Source organism: Chaetura pelagica, unplaced genomic scaffold (assembly GCF_000747805.2).
Source record: "Chaetura pelagica isolate M959 unplaced genomic scaffold, ChaPel_1.0 scaffold494, whole genome shotgun sequence".
Taxonomy (NCBI): Eukaryota; Metazoa; Chordata; class Aves; order Apodiformes; family Apodidae; genus Chaetura; species Chaetura pelagica.
The window spans coordinates 213,119-237,679 of record NW_009952992.1 but is presented as its reverse complement, the minus strand read 5'-3'; the positions used below and the strand labels follow the sequence as shown (position 1 = coordinate 237,679).

Genomic DNA, 24,561 nt, shown 5'->3' with positions numbered 1-24,561 from the left:
GGCAGGGAGGGAGGGGATGAGGGGGAACAGCTTCAAGCTGAAAGAGGAGAGATTTAGAGTAGATATTAGGCAGAAATTCTTGGGTGTGAGGGTGGTGAGAGCCTGGCCCAGGTTGCCCAGGGAAGCTGTGGCTGCCCCATCCCTGGCAGTGTTGAAGGGCAGGTTGGATGGGGCTTGGAGCAGCCTGGGCTGGTGGGAGGTGGAACTGGATGATCTTCAAAGTCCCTTCCAACCCAACCCAGTCCATGATTCTGTCTAATCACAGGGATTCTGGGAAGGACCAGCTGCATTAACCTGACTTGCTGCAACCACACATCCCTGAGCAGTGTCACCCCCCTGGTGTGTGCTCAGCTGTTAAACCACTGTGACCCTGCAACCAGTCTCCTGTCTCCATGGCCTTGCCTACCTGCCTGTGGCACCTCCACCTGCCTGGCTGCTGGCACTGGGTGCCCTGTGTCCCAGCAAGGCCAGCATGGGCTGTGATTCCTGACTGTGGCCGAGGAGATAATTCTCCCTCCTGACACCTCAGGGCCACGTGAGCTCCTGAGCCACATCAGCCACCCCCAGCACACAGCAGAGATGGTGGCAGGTTGTGGGGACAGGGAGAGGTGTTGGCTCTGGGAGGGACTTTCCACTCCATCCATCATGGATGAGCTTTTGTTTCTTTGCCCACAGGCACCTCCAGGTGCTTTGGAACACGTTTCTGGAGCCCCAGGCAGGTGTGGGAAAAAGGATCCTGAGGTTCAAGGAGTAATTTATGCAACAGGGAAGCCCAGGAGTCAGCAGGTGGAGGAGCCCACAGAGCTGGAAGGTGGGTGGAGAAGAGCATCTGCTGGGAAGGATGGAGCAGTGCAGCCCATGCCCTGCTCTGCCAACATCCCCCTGAAGAGCCAGCAGCTGGCAAAGCTCTGACCATCTGGGAGCCCATGGGGATGGTCTCTGGCAGGCAGAGGAGAAAGGGCTTGGGCATGGCAAGGTCCCTCCTGGGTACTCACCCCTGGCTGCTCTGAGAAGAGGGGGTGCAGGGAAGGCAACAGGCTGGGGACACCACTGAGAGAAGGAGGGCAGCAGATGCCAAGCCACACCAGGTTTGGGTGGCAATGCCCCTGTGGGCAAAGCAGCCTGGGTGAAGGTGGGAGCTGGGGAGGGAGGAAAAAGAGCAGAAGGGACAGAAGAAGGACTTGTAGGGCCAGGGTGGTGAGATGGGTCTGGCTGTGAGTGCTGGGTAAGAGAAGCAGCCACAGGAATATCCAAGCCTCAGGAGGTTGGGAGCCTGGAAGGAACACCAGTGCAATCCCCAAAAGCAACCTGGGATTTAAGGCACCTCAGGAGCTCAGCAGCAGCTCAGCAGCCATTCCAGCCTGCTCTGTCACCCAGGCAAACAGGCTTTGCCCTGGCTCCTCCAGGGAGAGGGAGATGGCTCCACAGCTTCAAAAATTGTTGCTTTTCCACCTAAATGCTGCCACCAGCCACCCTGTACCAGCTGCTTTGGTCCTCTTAACCACTCTCCTCCCTTTCTGTTGCCCCTCCAGCCCAGCATGTCATTCCCAGCAACAAATACATCCCTCCACCAGGGCTGAGCACAGTTCAGTCTCCTCTCTGTAACATGGACTCTCCTGTCTCTTGTCACCTGCTGCCACCACAGATCAGCTCTCTTGAGTCTGGGTAACCAGCTGTGCACACAAGGACTGCACCCACCTCCACCCAAGCTCCGAGCAGTGCTGGGGACACTTTGCTGCAGCTGGTGAACACCCTTTGCTTCACACAGCACAGCCCTACCCACATTGTATTCCCACAAGGTTTTATACTGGTGAGTTGTCCCCTTCCCATGGTCTCCCACCAGGTCCTCCTCAGCTGCCCTCTGTTGTTGAATTCCATCCTAATTCTGTTATTTCACCTCTCAGCATCTTCCTGGAGGTCTGAGAGTTCCCTTCTGTCTTGTTTGTGTCATTTTTCTGCACAAGGGATCCCCTACCAGGGTTTGAAACATCAAGGAGTAGGCGACCACATCTCACAGACCTTAGTTCGTCACCCCAGTTCAGTCTGGGGGGGAATGGTCACCCATTGCCCAGCCAGGCTTCCAGTTTCACCAGTAGTATTCCAAATCCAATGGCGTCCAGACAGGTAGAACCTACTGCATTTCTCTAGAAAATCAACCCTCTCCTTGGATAAAAAAGCAAGGACAAACTACACAGGACGTGTGGACAAGGACTTGATGTCTCCAGGCTGAAAGTGAGGACAAGTCAAGTGCAGAAAGGTCTGAAACATCTCATGGCTTCAACCTCTGAAACGCAGTGTAACCAAGAGCAGTGGCCACAATCACAGCTTGGGAGGCTGAACTTGGACACTGGGAGAAGTTCCCTCACCAGGGGGGTGGTGGAGAGAAGTCAGTGGAAATGTGGGGAGATCTCTGCCTTTGGAGACCTGTCTCCCCAAAGCCAGGAGAGGGACTATCCAGACCTGTCTCCCCAAAGCCAGGAGAGGGACTATCCAGACCTGTCTCCCCAAAGCCAGGAGAGGGACTATCCAGACCTGTCTCCCCAAAGCCAGGAGAGGGACTATCCAGACCTGTCTCCCCAAGCCATGGTGCCCTGGGGCAGAACTGGCAGCTGTCCTGCTGGGGGGGGAAGGTTGGATGAGAGAGTCAAGATGCTGGGATGCTGCAACCTCCTGCCTTTTACTTTTATATTGGAAGGCACCAGGAACTAGACATTCATACTTTTAAAGGTCTGGAAAGCTCATTACAGCTCTTGGAGGGTGATTTCTGTACATGCTTTCCCAGGTTGTCCTTCACAGATGAGCCATTCCTGACTGCAGGCAACTCAGGGCAAGGCTGAGTGTGGCACAGGGGAGAACAGGAGATCCCACAACTCCCTGCCTGTGTCCAGAGGAGCACAGGCCACCACTGGGCATCCCTCTGAAGGAGGAAGCCACCCAGATCTTCTGATGCAAAATGAAAATGAGAAGACACAAGGCAGAGTCCATGTGCCCCAGGCAATGCAGCTCTCTCAGTGTCTAGCCTGCAGCACAACCCATGGGACAAGCAAGCAGCAATCTGGAAGGCTGGTGAGAAGTGCCAGTCCCTGCCAACCTTACACCTTCACCTCATCTGCTACCCTGGCTCCACTGTTTGTTCTCCTCAACCTTCCTCCCCTGACCCCTCCCTAGAGTCACAGAATCATCAGATTGTTTTGGTTGGAAAAGACCTTCAAGATCATCAAGTCCCACCATGAGCTCAGCCCTGCCAAGGCCACCACTGCCCCATGTCCCTCAGCACCACATCTACAGGGCTTTACAATCCAGGGATGGGGACTGGGCAGCCTGGGCCAGGCCCTGACAATCCTTCAGGGAAGAAATTGTTCCCAAGATCCAAGCTAAACCTCTCCAGGGCAACTTGAGGCCCTTTCCTCTTGTTCTATCACTTGTTCCTTGGGAGAAGAGACTGACCCCTCCTCCTTCCAACCTCCTCGCAGGCAGTAGAGAGTGAGAAGGTCTCCCCTCAGCCTTCTTTTGTCCAGGCTGAACATCACAAACTCCCCTGCCACTCCTGGCAGTAAAGATCATGGACTGTGGCTGCAAAGGATTTGGTTGGATTGTAGGTGAGGGGGAAACCCTCCCTTCTGATGCACTTCCCAGGAGCTGTCTCACCTGGGTTTCATCACCCCCAGCACATCCCCTCCTGTCCATAAGGACCAGACTGGACTCAGCCCAGCCACAGGGCATCACAGCAGAGTAGAGCCATGGGCAACGTGCTTGCTTTGGACGACTGAGATGTTCAGGTGTCCCTGAGCCCTCTGAGCCCTGGTAGGACAGCCCTGCCCCATCACCTGGCTGGGCTGGAGGAGCTTGGGCTGTGACAACCACCAGAAAGGAAAGCTTGGCTGCTGCTCCTGGTGTGTTGATCAGGCAAGTGTGTCCCTGTCCTCTGTCCCACACTGGCTGGTGCTCACGTGGCACCAGCTGCTCATGGCTCTTTTTGCCTCTGTTTGCAGCCAAGTGCCTCTGATACCAGAGTGAATCCTCCCTTCTTAGCCCACCCAACACAAGAGCTGCTCACAAAAGGGACCCATTCTCAACAACCTGCATGTTCTCTTTCCCCCACCACTTGGGAGGGCTTGAATTTCTCTCTGGATCCTCCAGAGCCCAGCCCAGAGCTTCATCCTCCCTTCTCAGCTCACAGGAGCCACACTCTGTCCTCCAGAGGTTCCCTCCCCATGTGCTACTGAAGCCCCCCCTGCCTAGGGAGCCCTTCCTTTGGCATCTTGCCCTGAGCCTGCCCAGGGTGTGGATGAAACCTACAACTCCCCACAGTCCCAGGACCCTCCTCAATCCTCCCTGAATTAGCCAGGAATTAGCAAGCAGGGGCTGTGTGCTGGCACCAGCCAGGGGGCTGGCACTTGCCATGGCTTGCAATTAGTCAAGTGCCATTATCCCAAGTGCTGGGCCACCCTCAGCTCCTTGACCCTGCCCTCCCTCCCGTGCTGTCCCTCTTGGGATGTTGGCACAGCTCTCAACCACCCTCTTGGCACAGCTCTTTTGTTCTGCTGTGGCTGAGGAAAGAGCTGTGGTGGCACCTGATCTCTGTGTGATGGGCTCCTTTCCTTTGGTCACCTCCCTAAAGGCAGGACTGGCTGCAGCAGGTGACAAATCCTGGATGTCCCTCCTTGAAGAGCTGCTGAGCTTGATGGGAGAGAGTGTGAGAGGCAGGGAAGTGGAGCTGGGAGATGTGGAGCATGGAGCTGGGGTCAAGAAGAAGCCTGCTGAGAAGAGCAGAGAGAAAACCCAACCTGGCCTTGGAGGTGACAGATGATGTTTCCAGGAAGGCAGTGGGGATTATCCAGAGTTTGTTGGGTTGGCTGCAGACAGATGGGGGAGTAAGGAGTTGTTGGAAAGGTGATGATTATTCCAGGCTCCTTTTACTTATGTTCTGCTGGTCCTGGTCCTTTCCAATTGTCTTTGAAAAGGGAAGCAACACATCTCTTGTTCCATCAAAACCTGTCCTACTGGAGGTTAAACCCCTCAGGGCTTTTTAGGACAAGAGGAAGGTCCAGGAAACCACCTCTGAGCAGGGGCTGGGGCTGGCTGCTCTCTTGCAACCAGCCTTCTCCTTAAGAAGAGAGGTGGCCTGTCCCTCAGGGCTCCTCTCTGCACCGAGGTGTCTGCACTGCTGGTGGCTCTGTTGGTGGGACTGAAGAGATGCCAACATTGCAGTGAAATGCACAGGGTAAACCTGGGGAGTCTGAGGTCAGCAACAACCTGGGCAGCCTGAGGCCAACAGCAACTTGGCCAAAGCAGAACATGAGGCCATGGGTCCAGGAGGAACTGCAGAGGATCCAGCAAAGGGTGACCAAGGCAGCACCACAGGAGCTGTGGAGGAAGCTGGGCTGGCCCAGCTGCCAACAAAGACACGAAGGGTGAATTTAATTGCACCTACAGCTGCTCAGAGCTCCATCAAGGGAGAGTGGGAACCTACTCTTCCCAGCAGGGGTAGATGATGGAACAAGGAGCACAAGCCACAAATCAGGCTGGAAATCATGCAGAGCATCTTTTCCAGGAGGGTGATGTAGTCCTGGGACAGGAGAGGTGGTTACACAAGACTCATCTAGAAAAAGCCACAGCAGATCTGCTCTTGGTGATAGTCCTGCTGCAAACAGGAGGGTCAGAGACCCCAGATGTCCCTTCCATAAACCTTGATGGGATCCTATGGCCCAAGGCAGGCCCAGCAGCACGACTTCATGGGAGCACCTCTTGTCAACCTGTCTTGACTGGTTTTGTGAACTCAGGAGTCCAGCAGAGTGCTCAGACTTAGACACCAGGCTCAGCATCATCCACAACACAAGGAATGAGGTTTAAACAAGGCTGGGACTCAGGGGGGGACTCATCCTGTGTCCAGCACAGTGGGGGCAGAACCTCCCCTTCAAATGATGAGAGATCTGGGAGATATTGCTGGCCAAGTCACAGGGCTGGGAAGGACAACTTGGGTGCAAAGCACTGATGATGGCTTGGTGGCTGAGCCCATGAAAAGGGTTCTAAGGTTGTGCTTGGGTCTGGAAACCAAAATGCAGGTCTTGCAGAATGGGAGATTGCATGGATGGAAGGACCAAGGATCTGAAAGGACCAAGGATCTGAAAGGACCAAGACAGAAGCCACCAGGGAGGTAAGAGCTGCTGGCAGGGCAAGTGAGATACCACTTTACACTTGGATGAACAAAGGGAACAGGGAGACCAGCAAGGGAAATCTGCAGTGGAGCTGCCACTGGGTCCAATATCTAGTTAAAAAATAATGATGAAGAATATAGAAGTTTCCACAAAGAGTTGTGGGAAGATCCACATTCTGGAAGCCACCTCCATAGCAAGAAAGGATGATTACATGTATTTTTCCCTGAGTGAAGCCACCTGCTGCCTGTGTCCCTGAGAGCAGAAATGTCCTGTTCCCTCAACACACAGCAAAGCAAGTTATGCTGATGGGAAGGCCAATGTTAGTGAGACTCAGAGCCTCTGGGACACCACAGCCATCTCTGGGGGAAGAAAGTGAATGGTGTGTCACCTTCTGTGAGCTCCAGTGTCCCTTTTGGGATGATGGTCACCATACCATCACAGCCCCAGTGCTGCTCCTCCAGCCCCCCTCAGTACCTGCCCTTGGGCTGCTCCACAGGGATCATTTTCTGAATCTCTCACAGCAGCTTCTCCTGGGATGCTGAAGCATTTCTGGTACCTGAAGGCTGGAGATGCTGCTGGTGATGTGGCTTCACTCCTCAGTCCTGCAAGCACCAAGCCCAGGTTGCTCCATTGGGTGACCCAGGGTGGCTTTGCCTTGCTTTCTTCAGGGCTGGGAGGTCCCTGAAGTCGCTCCTTGGAAGGAAGGGCCTGTCCAGCTGTGGCAGGACCACAAGCCCATCATGTATTTGGTCCTCTTCTCTGCCTGAGATGGAGGTCCAGCTTAACCCAGAGCAAAGGCAGGGAAAGGCTGTAATTGCTGCTTCCCCATGCCCATCCCTCTCCTCTCCCCACAACACACTCCATTCTCCTGCCTTTGTGTCTGCAGCTCCTGCTACCAACTGCTAATGATCTCCATCGAGGCTGCCAGGCAGGGCCCAGGGTGGAAGCAAAAGAATTCAGAGCCTCTAATTACAGAGGAATTACCAAGCAGACAGTTCCTGTTTAGTGCTAATGAAGAGATGCATGAAGAGAGACATGACACAGGCTGAGAAGTGTGAGCCCTGACAATAAAGGAGTGTCAGAAAAGGAAAACACGAGGAGGAGGATCCAGGGGGGCACCAAAAAGGATCTGCCTGCAACTCAGCCCCCTGGTTCTGCTGAGGTGGACGTGGCCACAGGTGTGAAGGCAACGAGCACATCATGGGACTGCAAAGTGCAAAACCTGAGCATCAACTCATTTGTCTGGGACCAGGCTGGGTGTGCAGAGCTCCTTCTCAGCCCCGGGGAGCATCACACCCACCAGCTGCCTCTGCACAGGAACCTGCAACAGGTCTCTGTCCTGGACCTGTTCCTCTGGGGAGAAGCTGAGGAGGGACTTTATACCAGGACATGGAGTGATAGGGCAAGGGGGGAATGGTTTTAAGCTGAAACAGGGGAGATTGAGATGAGATATTAGGAAGAAATTCTGGGCTGTGAGGGTGGTGAGAGCCTGGCCCAGGTTGCCCAGGGAAGCTGTGGCTGCCCCATCCCTGGCAGTGTTGAAGGGCAGGTTGGATGGGGCTTGGAGCAGCCTGGGCTGGTGGGAGGTGTCCCTGCCCATGCAGGGGGTTGGGACTGGGTGATCTTTAAGGTCCCTCCCAACCCAAACTCTGCAGTGATTTTGTGATTCTCTCCCACCATGTCCCTGCCTGCAGCCACCCCACGGGTCAGTGCTCTGCTCATCTGCCCTCGGGGCTCCTGAGAAGGAACTGGGAACATTGTGACCCCCTGGCTCCCCAGATAACTGAGGGGTCAGAGGCCACTCTGCTGGTTCATGTGTGACCAAGATATCTGTGCAGATCACCTCTGCCTGGTTGCTTTGCCATCACAGGGGTTGGAAGGGACCTGGAAAGCTCCCCCAGCCCAACCCCCCTGCCAGAGCAGGGGCACCCAGAGCACATCACACAGGAACGTGGCCAGGGGGGTTGGAATGTCTCCAGAGAAGGAGACTCCACAGCCTCTCTGGGCAGCCTGGCCCAGGGCTCTGGCACTCTCACACCAAACAAGTTCTTCCTGAGATTCCCAGGGAACCTCCTGGGCTCCAGTTTGCACCCACTGCCCCTTGTCCTGTCACTGGACATCACTGCACAAAGCCTGGCTCTGTCCTCCTGACACTGCCCTGAACAGATTTGTGCCCATGGATGAGGTGGCCCCTCAGTCTCCTCTTCTCCAAGCCCAACAGCCCCAGCTCCCTCAGCCTTTCCTCAGCAGGGAGATGTTCCCCTCCCTCCAGCATCTCTGTGCCTCTGCCCTGGGCTCTTCCCAGCAGTTCCCTGCCCCCTCCAGCCTCACACAGCAAGGAGCACACCAACCCATCTCCTCTCCCTCTCCTCCAGCCCTGCTCACCCCATCAGGTTTCACCGCATCCTGTGCCCCCAGTTCTTACCGGCCTGGTTGGTGGTGATGTTCACCGAGGCAAACTGTGGGGAGAAGGGGCTCTGGTCGGTGACCCCGTTGACAGCCTGGATCTCAAAGGTGTACTGGGTGTGGGCCAGCAGGTCGCTGATGTAGATGCGGGGCTCGGTCAGGCCCAGCTGCCGGGGGGCAAACTGGACGTTGTCCCCGCAGCGGGTGCAGGTCCCGCGCCCCGACCCGCAGCTCTTGCAGATGATGTTGTAGACCAGGTCCTCCCGGCCCCCCGAGTCCCGCGGGGGGCTCCACTCCAGCATCAGGGAGGTCTCGTTCACGCTGGAGATGACGGCCTGGGGGGCAGAGGGGATGGCTGCGGGGGAACAGAGAGGTGTGAGGGCCCGAGGCCTGCGCTGGCCCAGCACAGCTGCAGCCTCCTCCCCAGCCTTCTCCTCATCCTCCTCCTCATCCTCCTCCTTAGCCTCCTCCCCAGCCTCCTCCTCATCCTCCTCCTCAGCCTCCTCCCCAGCCTCCTCCTCAGCCTCCTCCCCAGCCTCTTCCTCATCTTCTTCAGCCTCTTCCTCATCCTCCTCCTCAGCCTCTTCCTCATCCTCCTCCTCAGCCTCTTCCTCATCCTCCTCCTCAGCCTCCTCCCCAGCCTCCTCCTCAGCCTCCTCCTCCTCCCCAGCCTCCTCCTCATCCTCCTCCTCATCCTCCTCCCCAGCCTCCTCCCCAGCCTCCTCCCCAGCCTTCTCCCTGTGTTTTTCCCCATCCTTCTCCCCAACCTTTTTCTCAACATTTTCTCCACCTTTTCCCCATCCTTCTTCCCAACCTTTTTCTCACCTTTTCCCCGTTCTTTTCTCCATCCTTTTCCCAACCTTTCCCCATCCTTTCCCCCAGCCTCTTCCCCAACCTTTCTCCATCCTTTTCCCCAACCTTTCCCCATCCCCAGACAGGACCCTGCAGCCCTGAGCCTGGTGCTTCTCCTGCTGTCAGGGATGTGTGGAGAAGCTGGACAACCAAAGGCAGGAGCAGGAACAAGACCAGTCCTGTCAGCCCAGGCTCATCTGACTACGTGGCATCCCCAGCAAGATTCACCACTTCTTTTTGGCAGTGTTTTTTATTCCTGGCCTTTGCACTCATCTCCCCTGTGCCAACACACAGGTCTTCTCATCCAGGTACAGCCCCAAGTGAAGTCACCTCCTGCCTAGAACAGCCCAGAGCCACCTGGACCTCTGTCCTCTTGGCCCATGCAAGGCTCCTGAGGGCAGACTGAGCCAGGGTAAGAAAGACTGATGGCTGCAAGGACAGACTCATGGCATTGGTTTGGTTGCCAAAGACCTTGAAGATCATCCCAGTCCAACCATGAACCTAAGTCTACTGAGGCCACCACTAACCCATGTCCCTCAGCACCACATCTACACCCCCTCCAGGGATGGTGACTCCACCTCTGCCCTGAGCAGCCTATTCCTGTGTTTGACAACATTTTCAGGGAAGAAATTGTTCCAAATATCCAATCTGAACCTCCCCTGGGCAACTTGAGGCCATTTCCTCTTGTCCCATCCCTTGTTCCTGGGGAGCAGAGCCCGACCCCCCTGGCTCCAACCTCCTCTCAGCAGCTGCAGAGCCAGCAGGTCTCCCCTCACCTCCTTGTCTCCAGGCTGGACACCCCCAGCTCCCTCAGCTGCTCCTGCTCACACTTGTGCTCCAGCCCCTTCCCCAGCTCCCTTGCCCTTCCCTGGACATGCTCCAGCCCCTCCATGTCCTTCTTGTCCTGAGGGGCCCAGAACTGACCCCAGGACTTGAGGTGCCCCCTCCCCAGTGCCCAGCACAGGAGGAAAAGCACAGGCTGCCCTGAGCCCTCCTGCCTCCTCCCAAACCCCACTAAACCAGATGGCTTTGTCAAGCACCCCTTGGTGCTTTGACTGACGTGTGTCTCCTCTCCCAGTTGCACGCAGCCTCTCCCCAGTTGCCCAGAGCCCACATACTGGTGCAGGGCATGTCCACAGGGTCGGCATCTGCCCGGTAATATCCATTTCTGCAGACACAGTTGGTGGCCCCTTCTGAGGTCGTCCGGCTGTTGATGGGGCAGTGGACACATCCTTCATCCCCTTGGCTGGCCTTGAACGTCCCTGATGGGCAACCTGGAAGAGAACCAAGAGCTGTGGTGAGGTGGGAGGGCTGGCAGGGATGCCCCCAGCCTGGCAGTGCTGCCAGAAAACACCCTCTGGGGCTTTGCAAAATAAGCAAAATCCTGGCAATGAGAAGGAAACACAGTGGAGAAGAAGCAGGTGGTTGGAAGGCTCCAAGGAGGCAGAGAGGAGGTCCTGAGGAACACACCTCCCCCATGTTTCCCCAGCCACAAGCACAGAACAGGGTCCTCTCAGGGACATCCCTGGAGGGGGTGTAGATGTGGTGCTGAGGGACATGGGTTAGTGGTGGCCTCAGTAGACTTAGGTTCATGGTTGGACTGGGATGATCTTCAAGGTCTCTGGCAACCAAAGGGGGTTTTGGCCACTGTCACAGGTGTGAGCATCTGTACCAAGCCAGCCCATGGCCACCCAAGGACTAGAGCCAGGAACAGACACTGTCCACAAGACCATCCCACCCACCAACAATTTATAGCTCAGGGCCTTCCCAAGAGGCAGCCTCTTTGCATTTACCATCCCTCCTGGGATTCGTCTTCCACTGAGTGACCCAGCAGAGATCCAGGGTGGAGCTGCTGCCCTCTGCTTTGGACCTGCCACCTCCTCTGGTGCCACCTCACACTTGTAGTGGCAAGGAACACTCACTCCCCACACACCTTCTCCATGACCCCTCAGGAAGCACAAACTTCTGTCATGCCCCAAGTAAGTCACATAACAACATGTACCATCTTCTTCTTCACTCTTTTCCCAGAATTAGCAATGTCCAAATTATTTTTGAACCACCAAGGTACCAACTGGGTTGTCCCAAGGTTTCCTTCCTGAGAGACATCAGGCCAACTCCCAGCCCACCTCTGGGCATGTGTGTGTGTGAAACTGGGGTTGGTTTCTCCCATTTGTGTCACCTCAAGTCTGTTGAATTCCAGTTATCTTCTCATTCCCTGGTCCTACTGCCTCATGAGAGTCAGGGGATCACAGACTGGTTTGGGTTGGAAGGGACCTTAAAGATCATCCAGTCCCAACCCCCTGCATGGGCAGGGACACCTCCCACCAGCCCAGGTTGCTCCAAGCCCCATCCAACCTGCCCTTCAACACTGCCAGGGATGGGGCAGCCACAGCTTCCCTGGGCAACCTGGGCCAGGGTCTTCCTGCCCTCACAGCAAAGAATTTCTTCCTTATATCTAGCCTAACTCTCTCCTCTTTCAGCTTGAAACTGTTCCCCTTTATCTCATCCCTCCCTGCCCTTGTCCCAAGCCCCTCCCCAGCTTTCCTGGAGCCCCTTCAGGCACTGGAAGCTGCTCTAAGGTCTCCCTGGAGCCTTCTCTTCTCCAGGCTGAACACCCCAACTCTCCCAGCCTGGCTCCAGAGCTGCTCCAGCCCTGCCATCATCTCTGTGGCCTCCTCAGGAGTCTTTCCCACATCCCCATGTCCTTCTTGTGTTGGGGACCCCAGCCCTGGCCCCAGCCCTGCAGGGGGGTCTCAGCAGGGTGGAACAGAGGATGACAATCCCCAACCTGGCCTTCTGGTCCCACTGCTGGGGATGCAGCCCAGGACACGGGTGGTTTCTGGGCTCCAGCACACATGGCAGGCTCATGCCGAGCTTCTCATCACCCAACACCCTCAAGCCCTTCTCCTCAGGGCTGTTTTGCACCTCTCCATAGCCACTCGTTGCCCTCACTACCCCACATCGCAAGCAAATGGTCACTCCAGCCATGACTGGCAGTCATGCATGCTGAAGTCCAGCTCCCAGCAGGGCTCAGACCTCTCAGGCACCCCCAGATGAAGAAGATGGTCCATCAGCAACATCCACTCAGCAATGGCAATGAGTGCTGAGCCAGGCAGGGTGGAACCTGCAGCAGATGGTGGTGAAGGCTGAACCACCACGTGAAAAACACTCCTAAAAGACCCAGCACAGGGGACTAAAAATACATGAAACCACCAGAAAGTCCTTTTGGAGGCAGGAGCTTATGGAGGTCAAAGCAAAAGCTGGGCCATAACCACCTCCCCACTGGGCTTTCCTGGATTCTTCTGGGTTGCAGCTTCCCACTGCTGCTCATTCTTGGTGAGCCTGGGGGTGGCAGGTGCTTTCTGCACTGAAAGGAGCTCAACAAACTTCTGCTGCAGTTTCCTGCCAAGGCTTTCAGGAATGAGGCAGATCAGAAATCAAAAAAACCCAACCCAACAGCCTGGGAAAAACCACAGGCTCAGGGTTGCTGGGAGCAGGAGCTGTTACTGGGCAGGATCTATTTTTTAATTCAGGGGGGGAAAAAAAATAAAAAGGTGGTGGGTTGGGTTTTTTTTTCAGTTTTCATCTCCCTTCCTTCAAAATTCTAACTTAAACTTCCAACAGGAAAAGCTGTAGAGAAAAAAACAAACCCATCAGCCTTTCTGCTTGCAAAGTCCCTCCTGCAGTCAAAGGATCTGCTTAGAAATTGGCTTTTCCTCATGGTCCTGGATCTCCCCACCATCCCCTGGTCCCATTTCTGACCCAATCCCAGCATGTCCCTCAGGACAAACCCATCTCAGGGGTGTTCAGCTGGTGGGAGAGGTGGTGGCTGTGGAGGTCTCTGTTATAGAGCAGTGATGGTGGCTCTGGAGCTGAAATGATAACAGGGTCCCTGCACTAAGACCCAGTTTTGAAACATGATAAGACCAACACAGAAAATCCCTCTAGTCTGGCATCCAGGGTGAAATACAGAGTCATTTGATCAAAGGTGTTTTAGGGCCTCTTTCACCTTCCTAAGGCTGATTTTAAAAAGAGCTTCCCTATCAAGTTTCTTCTGCATCAAGAGATGCATCCAAAATGTGTCTCTGCTGCTGAGATTTCCTGACTGGCCCCGAGAGACAAAAATAAAACCATCCCCAGGTTGGGGCTGGCAGGGGCCAATGGCTACAACTCATATTTCTGCATGCACTGCTGGATGATTGACCCCCAAACCCACCCAGCTGGGCTGCTGAAGCTCCTCACACACAAAACCCAGCCAGAAGCTCAGGCAACTTTCCTCCTCCCCAGGAGGTCCTGCACACCAACATGGGCTAAAACAACCCTAAAAAGCAGAACTCCTCTCAAGATCCATGTTCTGAAATCATGCTGAAAGACAAGAAAATCACTGCAATTTGATGCAAAGTCCTTTTTTTTTGTTCTCCCCCCCTCTCAAGCTCTAGAAGTAAAATAAACAAACACTGTGTTCAAAACTGGTTTGTTCCCTCCAGGTCTTCCTGTGGGTGAGAAAACAGCTTTTAACATGGAATCCACCCAATTTTTTTCTTTCCAGCAAGTCAAAACTGAAATCTTCACTCAGGGGGCTAAACCCCCTCCTGCTCAACCAGTGTGGATGTTCTCACCACTTGCTGGAAGTCACCAGGACACCCCAGTGTTCTGCTCTGGGTGGTGACAGCAGCTCTGGACGTGCTGCTTCCCCTGAGAAGAAGGGGCAGAGCATCCCTAAAAAATCCTGCTTGGAAAGGGGGGATCCAAACCCCTGAGAAGAAGGGGCAGAGCATCCCTAAAAAATCCTGCTTGGAAAGAGGGGATCCAAAGAGTGAAAGCACAGCAATTCCTACTGTACTGGAGCACCTTTCATCCCAGGAGGGCAATTACTGGGCCAGTGGCTTTGGCCTCGTGGTTGGAGCAGGGGAACCTCCCAGGTGGTGGGTCCTGCACCCCCAGCACCAACTGGAAGATGCTAATGGGAAACATATGGACCTTTAATGGGCTCCCTGCTGCAGGCAGGCAGGGATGGAGCACAGAGACAGCAGCTAAGAGGCTGGAGGTCTCTCCAACAAGGCTGGGAATGCCTGAGCAGTGCAGGGCATCCTCGTTCACATCCACCCACTGCCAGGGCAGGGAAAGATGGTCACACCTGGGCAGGTGAGTGTTTTGTGGAAGCAACACCATGGAGAAGGACCCACGAAGGGTCCTGCCCTCCCAAGCAGGAGGATCACCCCAGGGATCTGGGAGGGAGGGCAACTTGTGCAGCTTCCAGCCCTCCTTCCCCAGGGCCCTGCCTGCCCCTCAGCAGAGAGGGACATCCAGGGCCTCTGCCTGCAGGAAAAGCCTTTGGCAAAAGGTGCAGAAGGGGCCACAGAGGGGTTCCCCTGTTTGCTGGCACCACCTCCCACTGCCTGGCTCTCTAAATCCAGGGTGAAATACAGAGTCATTTGATCAAAGGTGTTTTAGGGCCTCTTTCACCTTCCTAAGGCTGATTTTAAAAAGAGCTTCCCTATCAAGTTTCTTCTGCATCAAGAGATGCATCCAAAATGTGTCTCTGCTGCTGAGTTCCTGACTGGCCCCGAGAGACAAAAATAAAACCATCCCCAGGTTGGGGCTGGCAGGGGCCAATGGCTACAACTCATATTTCTGCATGCACTGCTGGATGATTGACCCCCAAACCCACCCAGCTGGGCTGCTGAAGCTCCTCACACACAAAACCCAGCCAGAAGCTCAGGCAACTTTCCTCCTCCCCAGGAGGTCCTGCACACCAACATGGGCTAAAACAACCCTAAAAAGCAGAACTCCTCTCAAGATCCATGTTCTGAAATCATGCTGAAAGACAAGAAAATCACTGCAATTTGATGCAAAGTCCTTTTTTTTTGTTCTCCCCCCCTCTCAAGCTCCAGAAGTAAAATAAACAAACACTGTGTTCAAAACTGGTTTGTTCCCTCCAGGTCTTCCTGTGGGTGAGAAAACAGCTTTTAACATGGAATCCACCCAATTTTTTTCTTTCCAGCAAGTCAAAACTGAAATCTTCACTCAGAGGGCTAAACCCCCTCCTGCTCAACCAGTGTGGATGTTCTCACCACTTGCTGGAAGTCACCAGGACACCCCAGTGTTCTGCTCTGGGTGGTGACAGCAGCTCTGGACGTGCTGCTTCCCCTGAGAAGAAGGGGCAGAGCATCCCTAAAAAAATCCTGCTTGGAAAGAGGGGATCCAAAGAGTGAAAGCACAGCAATTCCTACTGTACTGGAGCACCTTTCATCCCAGGAGGGCAATTACTGGGCCAGTGGCTTTGGCCCCGTGGTTGGAGCAGGGGAACCTCCCAGGTGGTGGGTCCTGCACCCCCAGCACCAACTGGAAGATTAAAAAATCCTGCTTGGAAAGAGGGGATCCAAAGAGTGAAAGCACAGCAATTCCTACTGTACTGGAGCACCTTTCATCCCAGGAGGGCAATTACTGGGCCAGTGGCTTTGGCCTCGTGGTTGGAGCAGGGGAACCTCCCAGGTGGTGGGTCCTGCACCCCCAGCACCAACTGGAAGATGCTAATGGGAAACATATGGACCTTTAATGGGCTCCCTGCTGCAGGCAGGCAGGGATGGAGCACAGAGACAGCAGCTAAGAGGCTGGAGGTCTCTCCAACAAGGCTGGGAATGCCTGAGCAGTGCAGGGCATCCTCGTCCACATCCACCCACTGCCAGGGCAGGGAAAGATGGTCACACCTGGGCAGGTGAGTGTTTTGTGGAAGCAACACCATGGAGAAGGACCCACGAAGGGTCCTGCCCTCCCAAGCAGGAGGATCACCCCAGGGATCTGGGAGGGAGGGCAACTTGTGCAGCTTCCAGCCCTCCTTCCCCAGGGCCCTGCCTGCCCCTCAGCAGAGAGGGACATCCAGGGGCTCTGCCTGCAGGAAAAGCCTTTGGCAAAAGGTGCAGAAGGGGCCACAGAGGGGTTCCCCTGTTTGCTGGCACCACCTCCCACTGCCTGGCTCTCTAACCAACTTTTTAATTAATCCAGTGTGAGCTGAGTAGGCTCCAAACAGGCTCCTCTGCAGCAAAAACCTGCCCTGGCCTTCAGAGCCCTGCCTGGACCACTTCTGCAAACAGCTCAGGGCAAACAGCTCAGGGCAAACATCTCTCTCTTGCAATAAAAGGTTCCAAAGCAGCACCTCGAGGCCCTGCTAAAGGCTCAGAGGAAGGGTCCTCCTCAGCTCCCTTGGCTTTGTCTCTCCTGGCAGCAGGGCTCTTTCCACTCCAGCGAGGCATTTTTAACGGCTGATGGAAACCAGGCAGGCCTGGCTCTGTCAGTTGGGACCTGCCAAGGCTCTTAAATCCCAACCTTATCTCCCAGCTGCCTCCCTTCTCCCCGCGGGGCTGGAGGCAGGGCTGGCTCTGACAGCATCAGCATCCTGGGAGCTGCAGGACCTGGAGATGGTCACATCCTGCCTCTCAGCCTCCCCTGTGTTTATTGGAGCTTTCCCTGCTCCCACCACCACCCTCATCACCCTGCAAACCCCTGGCCACACACACACACCCACACCCCACGGGGCTGCCTGGCACTAACCTGACACCCAAGGGGTGCCAGGGACTTGTTTTGATGGAGATTAAAGAAAACCATGTCCTGGGTGATGCCAGGAGGGTGGCCAGCACACCCAGGGAGGTGTTTTCCCCTGGGGATGCTGCCGTGGCTCCTTTGGGGTTGCCCAGTTCAAAGGGCAATGAGGAACAGCAGAGTCCAGTGGAGGATCCCCAAGATAGTCAGAGAGGAGAGGTGGAAAGAGCTGGGATGGGTTAACTGGGACAAGGAGGGGAATCTCACTGCAGCTGGTTGGGTGCAGATGCAAAGAAAACAGACCCAAACACTTCTCAGGGTGCCTGGCTCTGTAACCAGGGTCACAGACCACAAGCTGAGGGTGCACATCAGGAAAAGCTCCTTCTCCAAAGGACAGGTCACAGAGGGCTGGTGGATCTCCTTCCTTGGGACAGCTTCAGCTGAACACTGAGGCTGCCCTGAGCTGAAGCTGCTGGGAGCCCCACTGCAGGTGGGGGGCTGGACCAGACCCCAGACCTGCACTTCTAGGTCTCCACTGCTCGTGGTGTGCAGGGGGGTACTTATGATGCTGTCCCGTGCAGAAGACTATCATGTCCAACCACCTCTGAATTTCTCCCTCCCTCCACCATGCCCTCCCTGTTGATGAGGTGGCTGTGGTGACAACCCTGTCACTTTTCTGCCCTTCTTCCCTGTTTTTCCCCCTTTGTGCCCTAAGCCTTGTTTCCAGTTCTACGTCCCAACAGGTCTCACTTGGTCTCACCTCCCAAAGTTTCCCATTCTCTGCTCATTCCTGCCCACAGGCCCTCACCCCAAGGTGTTTGTCATTGCAGTGAAGGAGCAGTGCTGCCCTTTGCCTTTGGATCTGCCATGGCCTCTGCATGGACACTTCAGTGCTGGAGGGAAGAGCTCTCAGTCTTGTCCCCAAGGGTACAGAGCAGGAGGCAGGTGGGGACACCACTCAGGCCCCTTGGACTTGGCACTGGAGTTGGCTGCTCATTCTGAGAGAGGATCATGAACCCCTCCTTCCTGGGGCCACCCAGGTCCTCCAGTTCCCCTCCTGGTCCATTTCATGAGCAGCTGACACCCTTACCTCATCCTTGAGATAAGCAAGGGATCCCATTGCCAGGTGCTGTCACTGCCAACAGCTCTGGGAGCATTTGGAGAGCAGAGCATAGAAATACAGGACGGAAATCAGGGTGAAATGAAATGAACTGAAGGGGAAGGGGGTGCTGAGCTGACTTGTGTGACCTGGGTTAAAGAGCTGTCAATAGAAGAAGTCACGATGAAAATGTTCCTGTTTAACCGCCTGGTGAGGCCACACCTGGAGTGTTGTGTCCAGTTCTGGGCTCCCCAGTTCCAGAGGGACAGGGAGATGCTGGAAAGAGTCCAACAGAGGCTACAAGGATGATGAAGGGACTGGAACATCTGACCTGATGAATGTCTATCAATACCTGCAGGGTGGGTGTCAGGAATGGGCCAGTCTGTGTTCAGTGGTGCCTGTGACAGGACGAGGGGAAACGACACCAAGTGACAACACAGGAAGTTCCACCTGAACATGGGGAGAAACTTCTTCCCTGTGAGGGTGACAGAGCCCTGGGACAGGCTGCCCAGAGAGGCTGGGGAGTCTCCTTCTCTGGAGCCTTTCCAGACCCATCTGGACACGTTCCTGTGTGATGTGCTCTGGGTGTTCCTGCTGTAGCAGGGGGGCTGGACTCAATAATCTCCAGAGGTCCCTTCCAACCCTGATCATTCTATGATTTTATGCTCCCAGGCAACAACCCCTGGAACAGGCACGTGCCTGGTGCTGGAGGGGGATGCTGAGACATCAGGGGACCATGACATGAGCTGTTCTGCTGAGGTGATGGGGATGATCTTTAGAGGTCCCTTCTGACCCCTGTACAGGCCCCGCTAAGACGTTTGTTCCCATTTTTCTTATAAGCCCCTTCAGGCACTGGAAGCTGCTCTAAGGTCTCCCTGGAGCCTTCTCTTCTCCAGACTGAACACCCCAACTCTCCCAGCCTGGCTCCAGAGCAGAGCTGCTCCAGCCCTTGGATCATTTTGTGACCTACTCTGGACTTGCTCCAACAGGTCCCCAACCCTCCAACCAGGCTGTTCTCAGCCCGTCCCAAACCATTTCTAAAGACCAGGAAAACCACATGGGCCAGGGAGCCATCCTTTTGGCACCGTGGGACAAACCAACAGTGGAATGGTTTGGGTTGGAAGGGACCTTAAAGATCATCCAGTCCCAACCCCCTGCATGAGCAGGGACACCTCCCACCAGCCCAGGCTGCTCCAAGCCCCATCCAACCTGCCCTTCAACACTGCCAGGGATGGGGCAGCCACAGCTTCCCTGGGCAACCTGGGCCAGGCTCTCACCACCCTCACAGCAAAGAATTTCCTCCTCATGTCCAACCTAAATCTCCTTCTTCCAGTTTAAAACCATGACCCCAAAGTATCAAAGGTCACCTCCCTGCTCCCACCCCTCAGAAGCTCCAGCATGGGCTGAGCCCCCAGCCCCAGGCAGACACACCTGCAGGTCCCCCCCCCCCAAACTGGCCCTGGGCAGCACATCCATCAGCACTGATGGGATTTGCCTGACAGGGAGAAATGCTTGGAATTCCTTACCTGCCCAGCCTGGCTCAGCCTCCCCGAGCTGTCATGGGGCTCTTGGGGAGAAATGGAAACGTTTCTGTCCCTGCCCAAATATGGGGGGGCTGGGGAGCTGCCAGGACCTGCAGGGTCTGGCTGGGGAGGGCCATCACCTGGCATTTCTCCTGGCAGAGCCATTCAGCAGCCAGCCAAGGGGAAGGGACATCCCCAGGCAAAGGAGCCATGGAGCTGTATGTCCATCAGGTGGGGGGGCTGCAGCCCCAGGTTCCCAGCTCAGTCCCAGGGGCCAAAACCAGGTGGCATGTTCACAGGTCAGGAGCACAGCTCCAGTGGCAGCAGATGCTTTGGACATCCCTGGCCCTGCAGACACCTGATGAGCACTGGAGAATGCAGCTCACCCACCACCCTGGGGACACTGGGTGCTGCTGGCCCAGGAGGGATCCCAGCACCAACACCTGGGGAGATCAGGAGGCTGCCAGCACCTGAGCAGCTTCAACCCCAAAACCTTGTCTCACATGTAGGGACCTGGATCTTCAGGAGCTGGAGGGCAGCACTGCCCAGGGAGCATGGGGAGCTCCACCTGAGCCACCAGGTTGTTCCTCCACATTCTGGCACAGATGCCAGAACTTACACCAAATGCAACACCCTCCTTACCCATTCCCTTGTTATCTTCTGGTGCAGAGGATGGACTCACGTTTTCCAGCCTCTGACTGAAACACTGTAGGTTGGTTGCTGGTTTTATTCCTGTTGTTATTATTTATGCTTCAGATTCCTTCCAATACAATAATTGATTTTAGTTTGATACTTTAAAAAAATGCCTTTCAGCCAAACAGTGTCTCCTCTTGCACCAGATGTCACCTCCAGACTGACAGAGCATCTCCTTAAACCATAAGCCAGCTTTCCTCAAGTGGTCTGCAGAAGAATTTAGGGCTTTCACATGATGTGACTTTGTTTGGTCTTGTTTAAATGTTTCCCAAAGCTTCTGCCTGGGAGGCTCTGCCTCCCCAGGGTGGTTTGTTAACCATTAAGGGAAAGGCTCCCAGTGTTTTAAGCAGCAGCCCAAGCAAGTGGTGACATCAAAGTTGCACTGATGGAAAACTCCTAATCCTATAAACTCTTCCTGCTTTAATTGGTGTTAAAACAAAGATAATCTTATCTCAGCCCTATAAAAGAAGGGATGGGGGGTACTCTCTGAAAGCCTCTCTAAAAGCCCTCATAAACCTGACAAACATTCCATGTTTCAAGCCCGAGGAGAACCCCTGTAATCCTAAAGGAAACATGAAAGTAAAAAGGGAGCTTTTCCTGGACAAGAGCCCTTCAAGTGACAGTGTCCCCAGCCCTCCTGGTCCCCAGTCACTCCTCCAGCACCCTGGGGACAGGCACACGTGTCCAGCCCAACCAGCCTCAGAGAACCAGAGCAGCTGGTCCCCCCAACATCTGCCCCTCTCCAGGGGCAAGCAGAGCCAGGATCAGGCCCCCGAGTGGACCTTGTGCCTCCACCCCAGGGACTCCCAAGTGCACCTGAGGCTGCTCAATGTTTTTACCTGCAAACCACCCATCTCGACCCATTTCCCTTACCCCAGGAGCAGGTTTCAGGGCCAGGGGTGCAGAGCCTGAGGTGGGGTCTCTGAGGGACATCCCTGCCCCACCCAGAGGTCCCATTGGTGGCAACAATCCCAGGTTGCTCTGCCTCGACTTCCCACAGCATGAGGACCTTCCCACCCCACCCTCTCCTCCACATCTCCAGCCTCTGCAAACCCCCTCCAGGTCCTCCCAAGGGAGCCTTTCCAGGGCACAAGCAGCTTTCCCATGTTGGAGGTGGAGGTGGCCAGGAACCCTTGGAAGGGGGCACGTTTCATCATTCCATTTTCATGCTGCTTAGCACCCCAGTTGAGACAGGTCTGAGACTTGCCAGCTGGTGAAGGGCCAGCAGCAGCTTTCCTGATGACAACATCATTCTCTGTCAGCCCGAGGTGCTGAGTGGAGCTGGCACAGGGGCTGGCTCCAAAGGGCTGGTTACGGTGGTTTAATGGTGATTTAAACCACCAGAGGTGGAGCTGCACAGTTAACTTCCCTTCCCTGCATGGGATGGGAGGTCCCACACCACCCAGGGCAGCTGCACATTGTCCACCTTGCTTTGCAAAGCACCCTGAGAACTGCTGACAAACTGAGCAAGGGAGAAGCAGCCTCCCTGCCTCCAAACCAAGCTGGCACCTGGGGAGATCTGTGTGGAGAACTGGGGCTATTCTGTGCAAGGAAGACACTACTGGAGCAATTCCAGGAGAGGGCATCAAGATTGGATGGGGCTGGAGCTCATCATGGTGGGCCAGGAAAGCCTGGGGGTTGGATGTGAGACTGGAGAAGAAAAGGCAAAGGAGAGACCTCCCTGTGGCCTTCAGCAACCCAACAAGAGGGGGTAGGGAAAAAGCAGCCAGAGCCTCAGAGGTAGGACAAGGCTCAAGGTGGCACGTGGGATATTCCTGCTTGACACTAGGAGAACATTTTTCAACATGAGAGAGGCCAAGTATCAGAAGGAGGGCTCAGAGACCTTCAGGGATCTACATCTTTGGAGACTGGCAAAGCCTCTGCCAACTGTGCCCTGGGCTGCATCACCAGCAGGTTGAGGGAAGGGATTGTCCCCCTCTGCTCCTCTCTGGTGAGACCCCCCAGAGATGATGGGAGCAGCTCTGCTCTGGGGGCAGGCTGAAAAAAATGGGGGTTGTTCAGCCTGGAGAAGAGAACTTGGAGCACCTCCCAAGGGACTGGCATGCACTGGGTCACTCCAGCTAACTCTCAGCCATGGAACTCCCACTTCTCCAACTCCTGGATACCCAGCCTGCCCTCTGCTTGATGCAGCACAGCTTCCCAGCCCTGAGGGTACCATCACAACAAACAGGGTCACACAAACTCCTGGCCCTGAAGGCAAGAAAGAGCCACTTACACCAGGAGTGCAAAGGTCAAGCAGTGGTTTGTAGCAGCAGCCTGGGGGGGGGAATGTGTGTAAAAAACCCTCACTTTTTTTTTACTTTGCTTAAATTCCCTGACTTTGCTGAATCAATCACTTGAGAGGGACAGTCCCCAGAGCACAGCCCCTTGGTGCTGGCACCACACATGCCTCATGGATCATGCTGCCAGCTGGTCACTCCAGATCCACTCCTGTCCCTGCTCCCTCTGATTGTCTCATGTCTGAACAGACACACTGCTGGCCCCAAAACCTCCTGGGGCTTCCTCAGCCACCTGAGCTGAAGCAGCTTCATCTGGCCACGTGGCATGATGGGCTTGGAACTGTTGGGTTTAGAGCTTGCAAAGCAACTGGTAAGAAACCAAAACCTCCGTGTCTCCAGGCAGCTGATCTGCCAAAAAATCCAGGGATCCACTGAAATCCCCTGCTCCAGGGGAGAGCAGGATGCACAGCCAACCTCTGAGCATCACAGAAAGAGAAGACCTTTAAGATCATTGAGTCCTATCATTAGTCCAACTCTACTGAGTCCAGTGCTAAACCTCAGCACCATCACTAGGGTTCTACACAGCTGTGAAACACCTCCAGTGATTCAACCACCTCCCTGGAACCAGAGACACTGGGTGTGCTGGGGAGGCTGAGCATCCTGCCAGCCCCATCCTGCAAAAAGTGCTCCTCAGCACCACGTGCCCCAGAGAAGAAAACAGGCTGCAAAGCAGGGAGGTGGCTGCAGAGAAGAGGCTGAGCAGGACAGCCCAGCATGAACCTGCAGCAAGGGAACAGTCAGATCCTCAGATGGAGAAAGCAGAAAGTACCCAATACCTGGGGTCAGACTTGGACATGATGGCAGAGCTGTGCACATGGTACCATCAACAGCTTCCTGGTTCCATCACAGGCATATAAAAATATAGATTTGGGCTTCTTAATCCACAGACTGCTCAACCACTGAGCTCTTTTGGCTGTGAGGGCTTCCAGAAGTCTAATTCCAGGGGCCTTCACTGCATGGAGATGATCCCAGGGCTGGAGCAGCTCTGAAGCCAGGCTGGGAGAGTTGGGGTGTTCAGCCTGGAGAAGAGAAGGCTCCAGGGAGACCTTAGAGCAGCTTCCAGTGCCTGAAGGGGCTCCAGGAAAGCTGGGGAGGGGCTTGGGACAAGGGCAGGGAGGGATGGGATGAGGGGTGATGGTTTCAAGCTGAAAAAGGTTGAGATTGGATATTAGGAAGAAAATCTTCACTGTGAGGGTGGTGAGAGCCTGGCCCAGGTTGCCCAGGGAAGCTGTGGCTGCCCCATCCCTGGCAGTGTTGAAGGGCAGGTTGGATGGGGCTTGGAGCAGCCTGGGCTGGTGGGAGGTGTCCCTGCCCATGCAGGGGGTTGGAGCTGGAAGATCTTTAATGTCCCTTCCAACCCAAACCAGTCTGTGACTCTCCAAGCCCACAGTGTGGCTGGAGCTCACACCAGGATTCCTTCCACCCGCAGAGGAGCTGGGGAAAGCAGCCCCAGTTCCCGAGGTGGGAACCAGCTGGGTTGCTGGGAGCAGGGGCCACGTTTGGAGAAGGCTTTTCTTCAAAGCCCACCGTGCCTGGAGCAGTTCCAGCCCGGGCTGGGAGCAGGACAGATGGCAGAGCCTGGCTAATCCAGACAGACAAGCCAAGCCCAGGGCCACGCAGCTCCCTGGGAAGCTGCCAAGCATCAGCTCCCACTTTCAAGGCCCCTCTTGCTCTGACAGATCAGAAGGTCCCGTGGGGAGATGCTGGTCCCTGAGCAGATTTGTGCCCTGCCTGCTGGAGGATGCCAGGCTGGAGCACTGGATGGAGCACCTGGGGCTTGTCCCAGCCTGCTCCTGCTGCAGACCTGGGGCAAACCCCACCCTGACCCACCTGCAGGGTCCTGCTGCAACGTGGGGGTGTTTGCAAGGAACTGCAGCATTATTATTAGCAGCACATGGACAGAGCTCAAGCTGACAGGCTCCTCAAGGTGAGGGCTGGGTCTTCTCTTTGCCACTCCCTTTGGGCTCCACCTGGGACACACAGCCTGGATT

The 24,561-nt window shown here is 55.3% G+C and overlaps 1 protein-coding gene across 6 annotated transcripts in view; it reads right to left on the bottom strand.

Moving 5' to 3' along the window:
* Nucleotides 1–24,561, bottom strand: part of EPHB2 (EPH receptor B2) — a 94,097-nt gene that overhangs the window by 36,916 nt on the left and 32,620 nt on the right. For all 6 annotated transcript variants that reach the window (XM_009996547.1, XM_009996544.1, XM_009996546.1 and 3 more), the window contains exons 3-4: nt 10,535–10,690; nt 8,584–8,919 (exon numbers count right to left, since the gene is read on the bottom strand). In XM_009996547.1, coding sequence (XP_009994849.1) covers nt 8,584–8,919; nt 10,535–10,690 — 492 coding nt within the window. The remainder of the gene's footprint in view (nt 1–8,583; nt 8,920–10,534; nt 10,691–24,561) is intronic.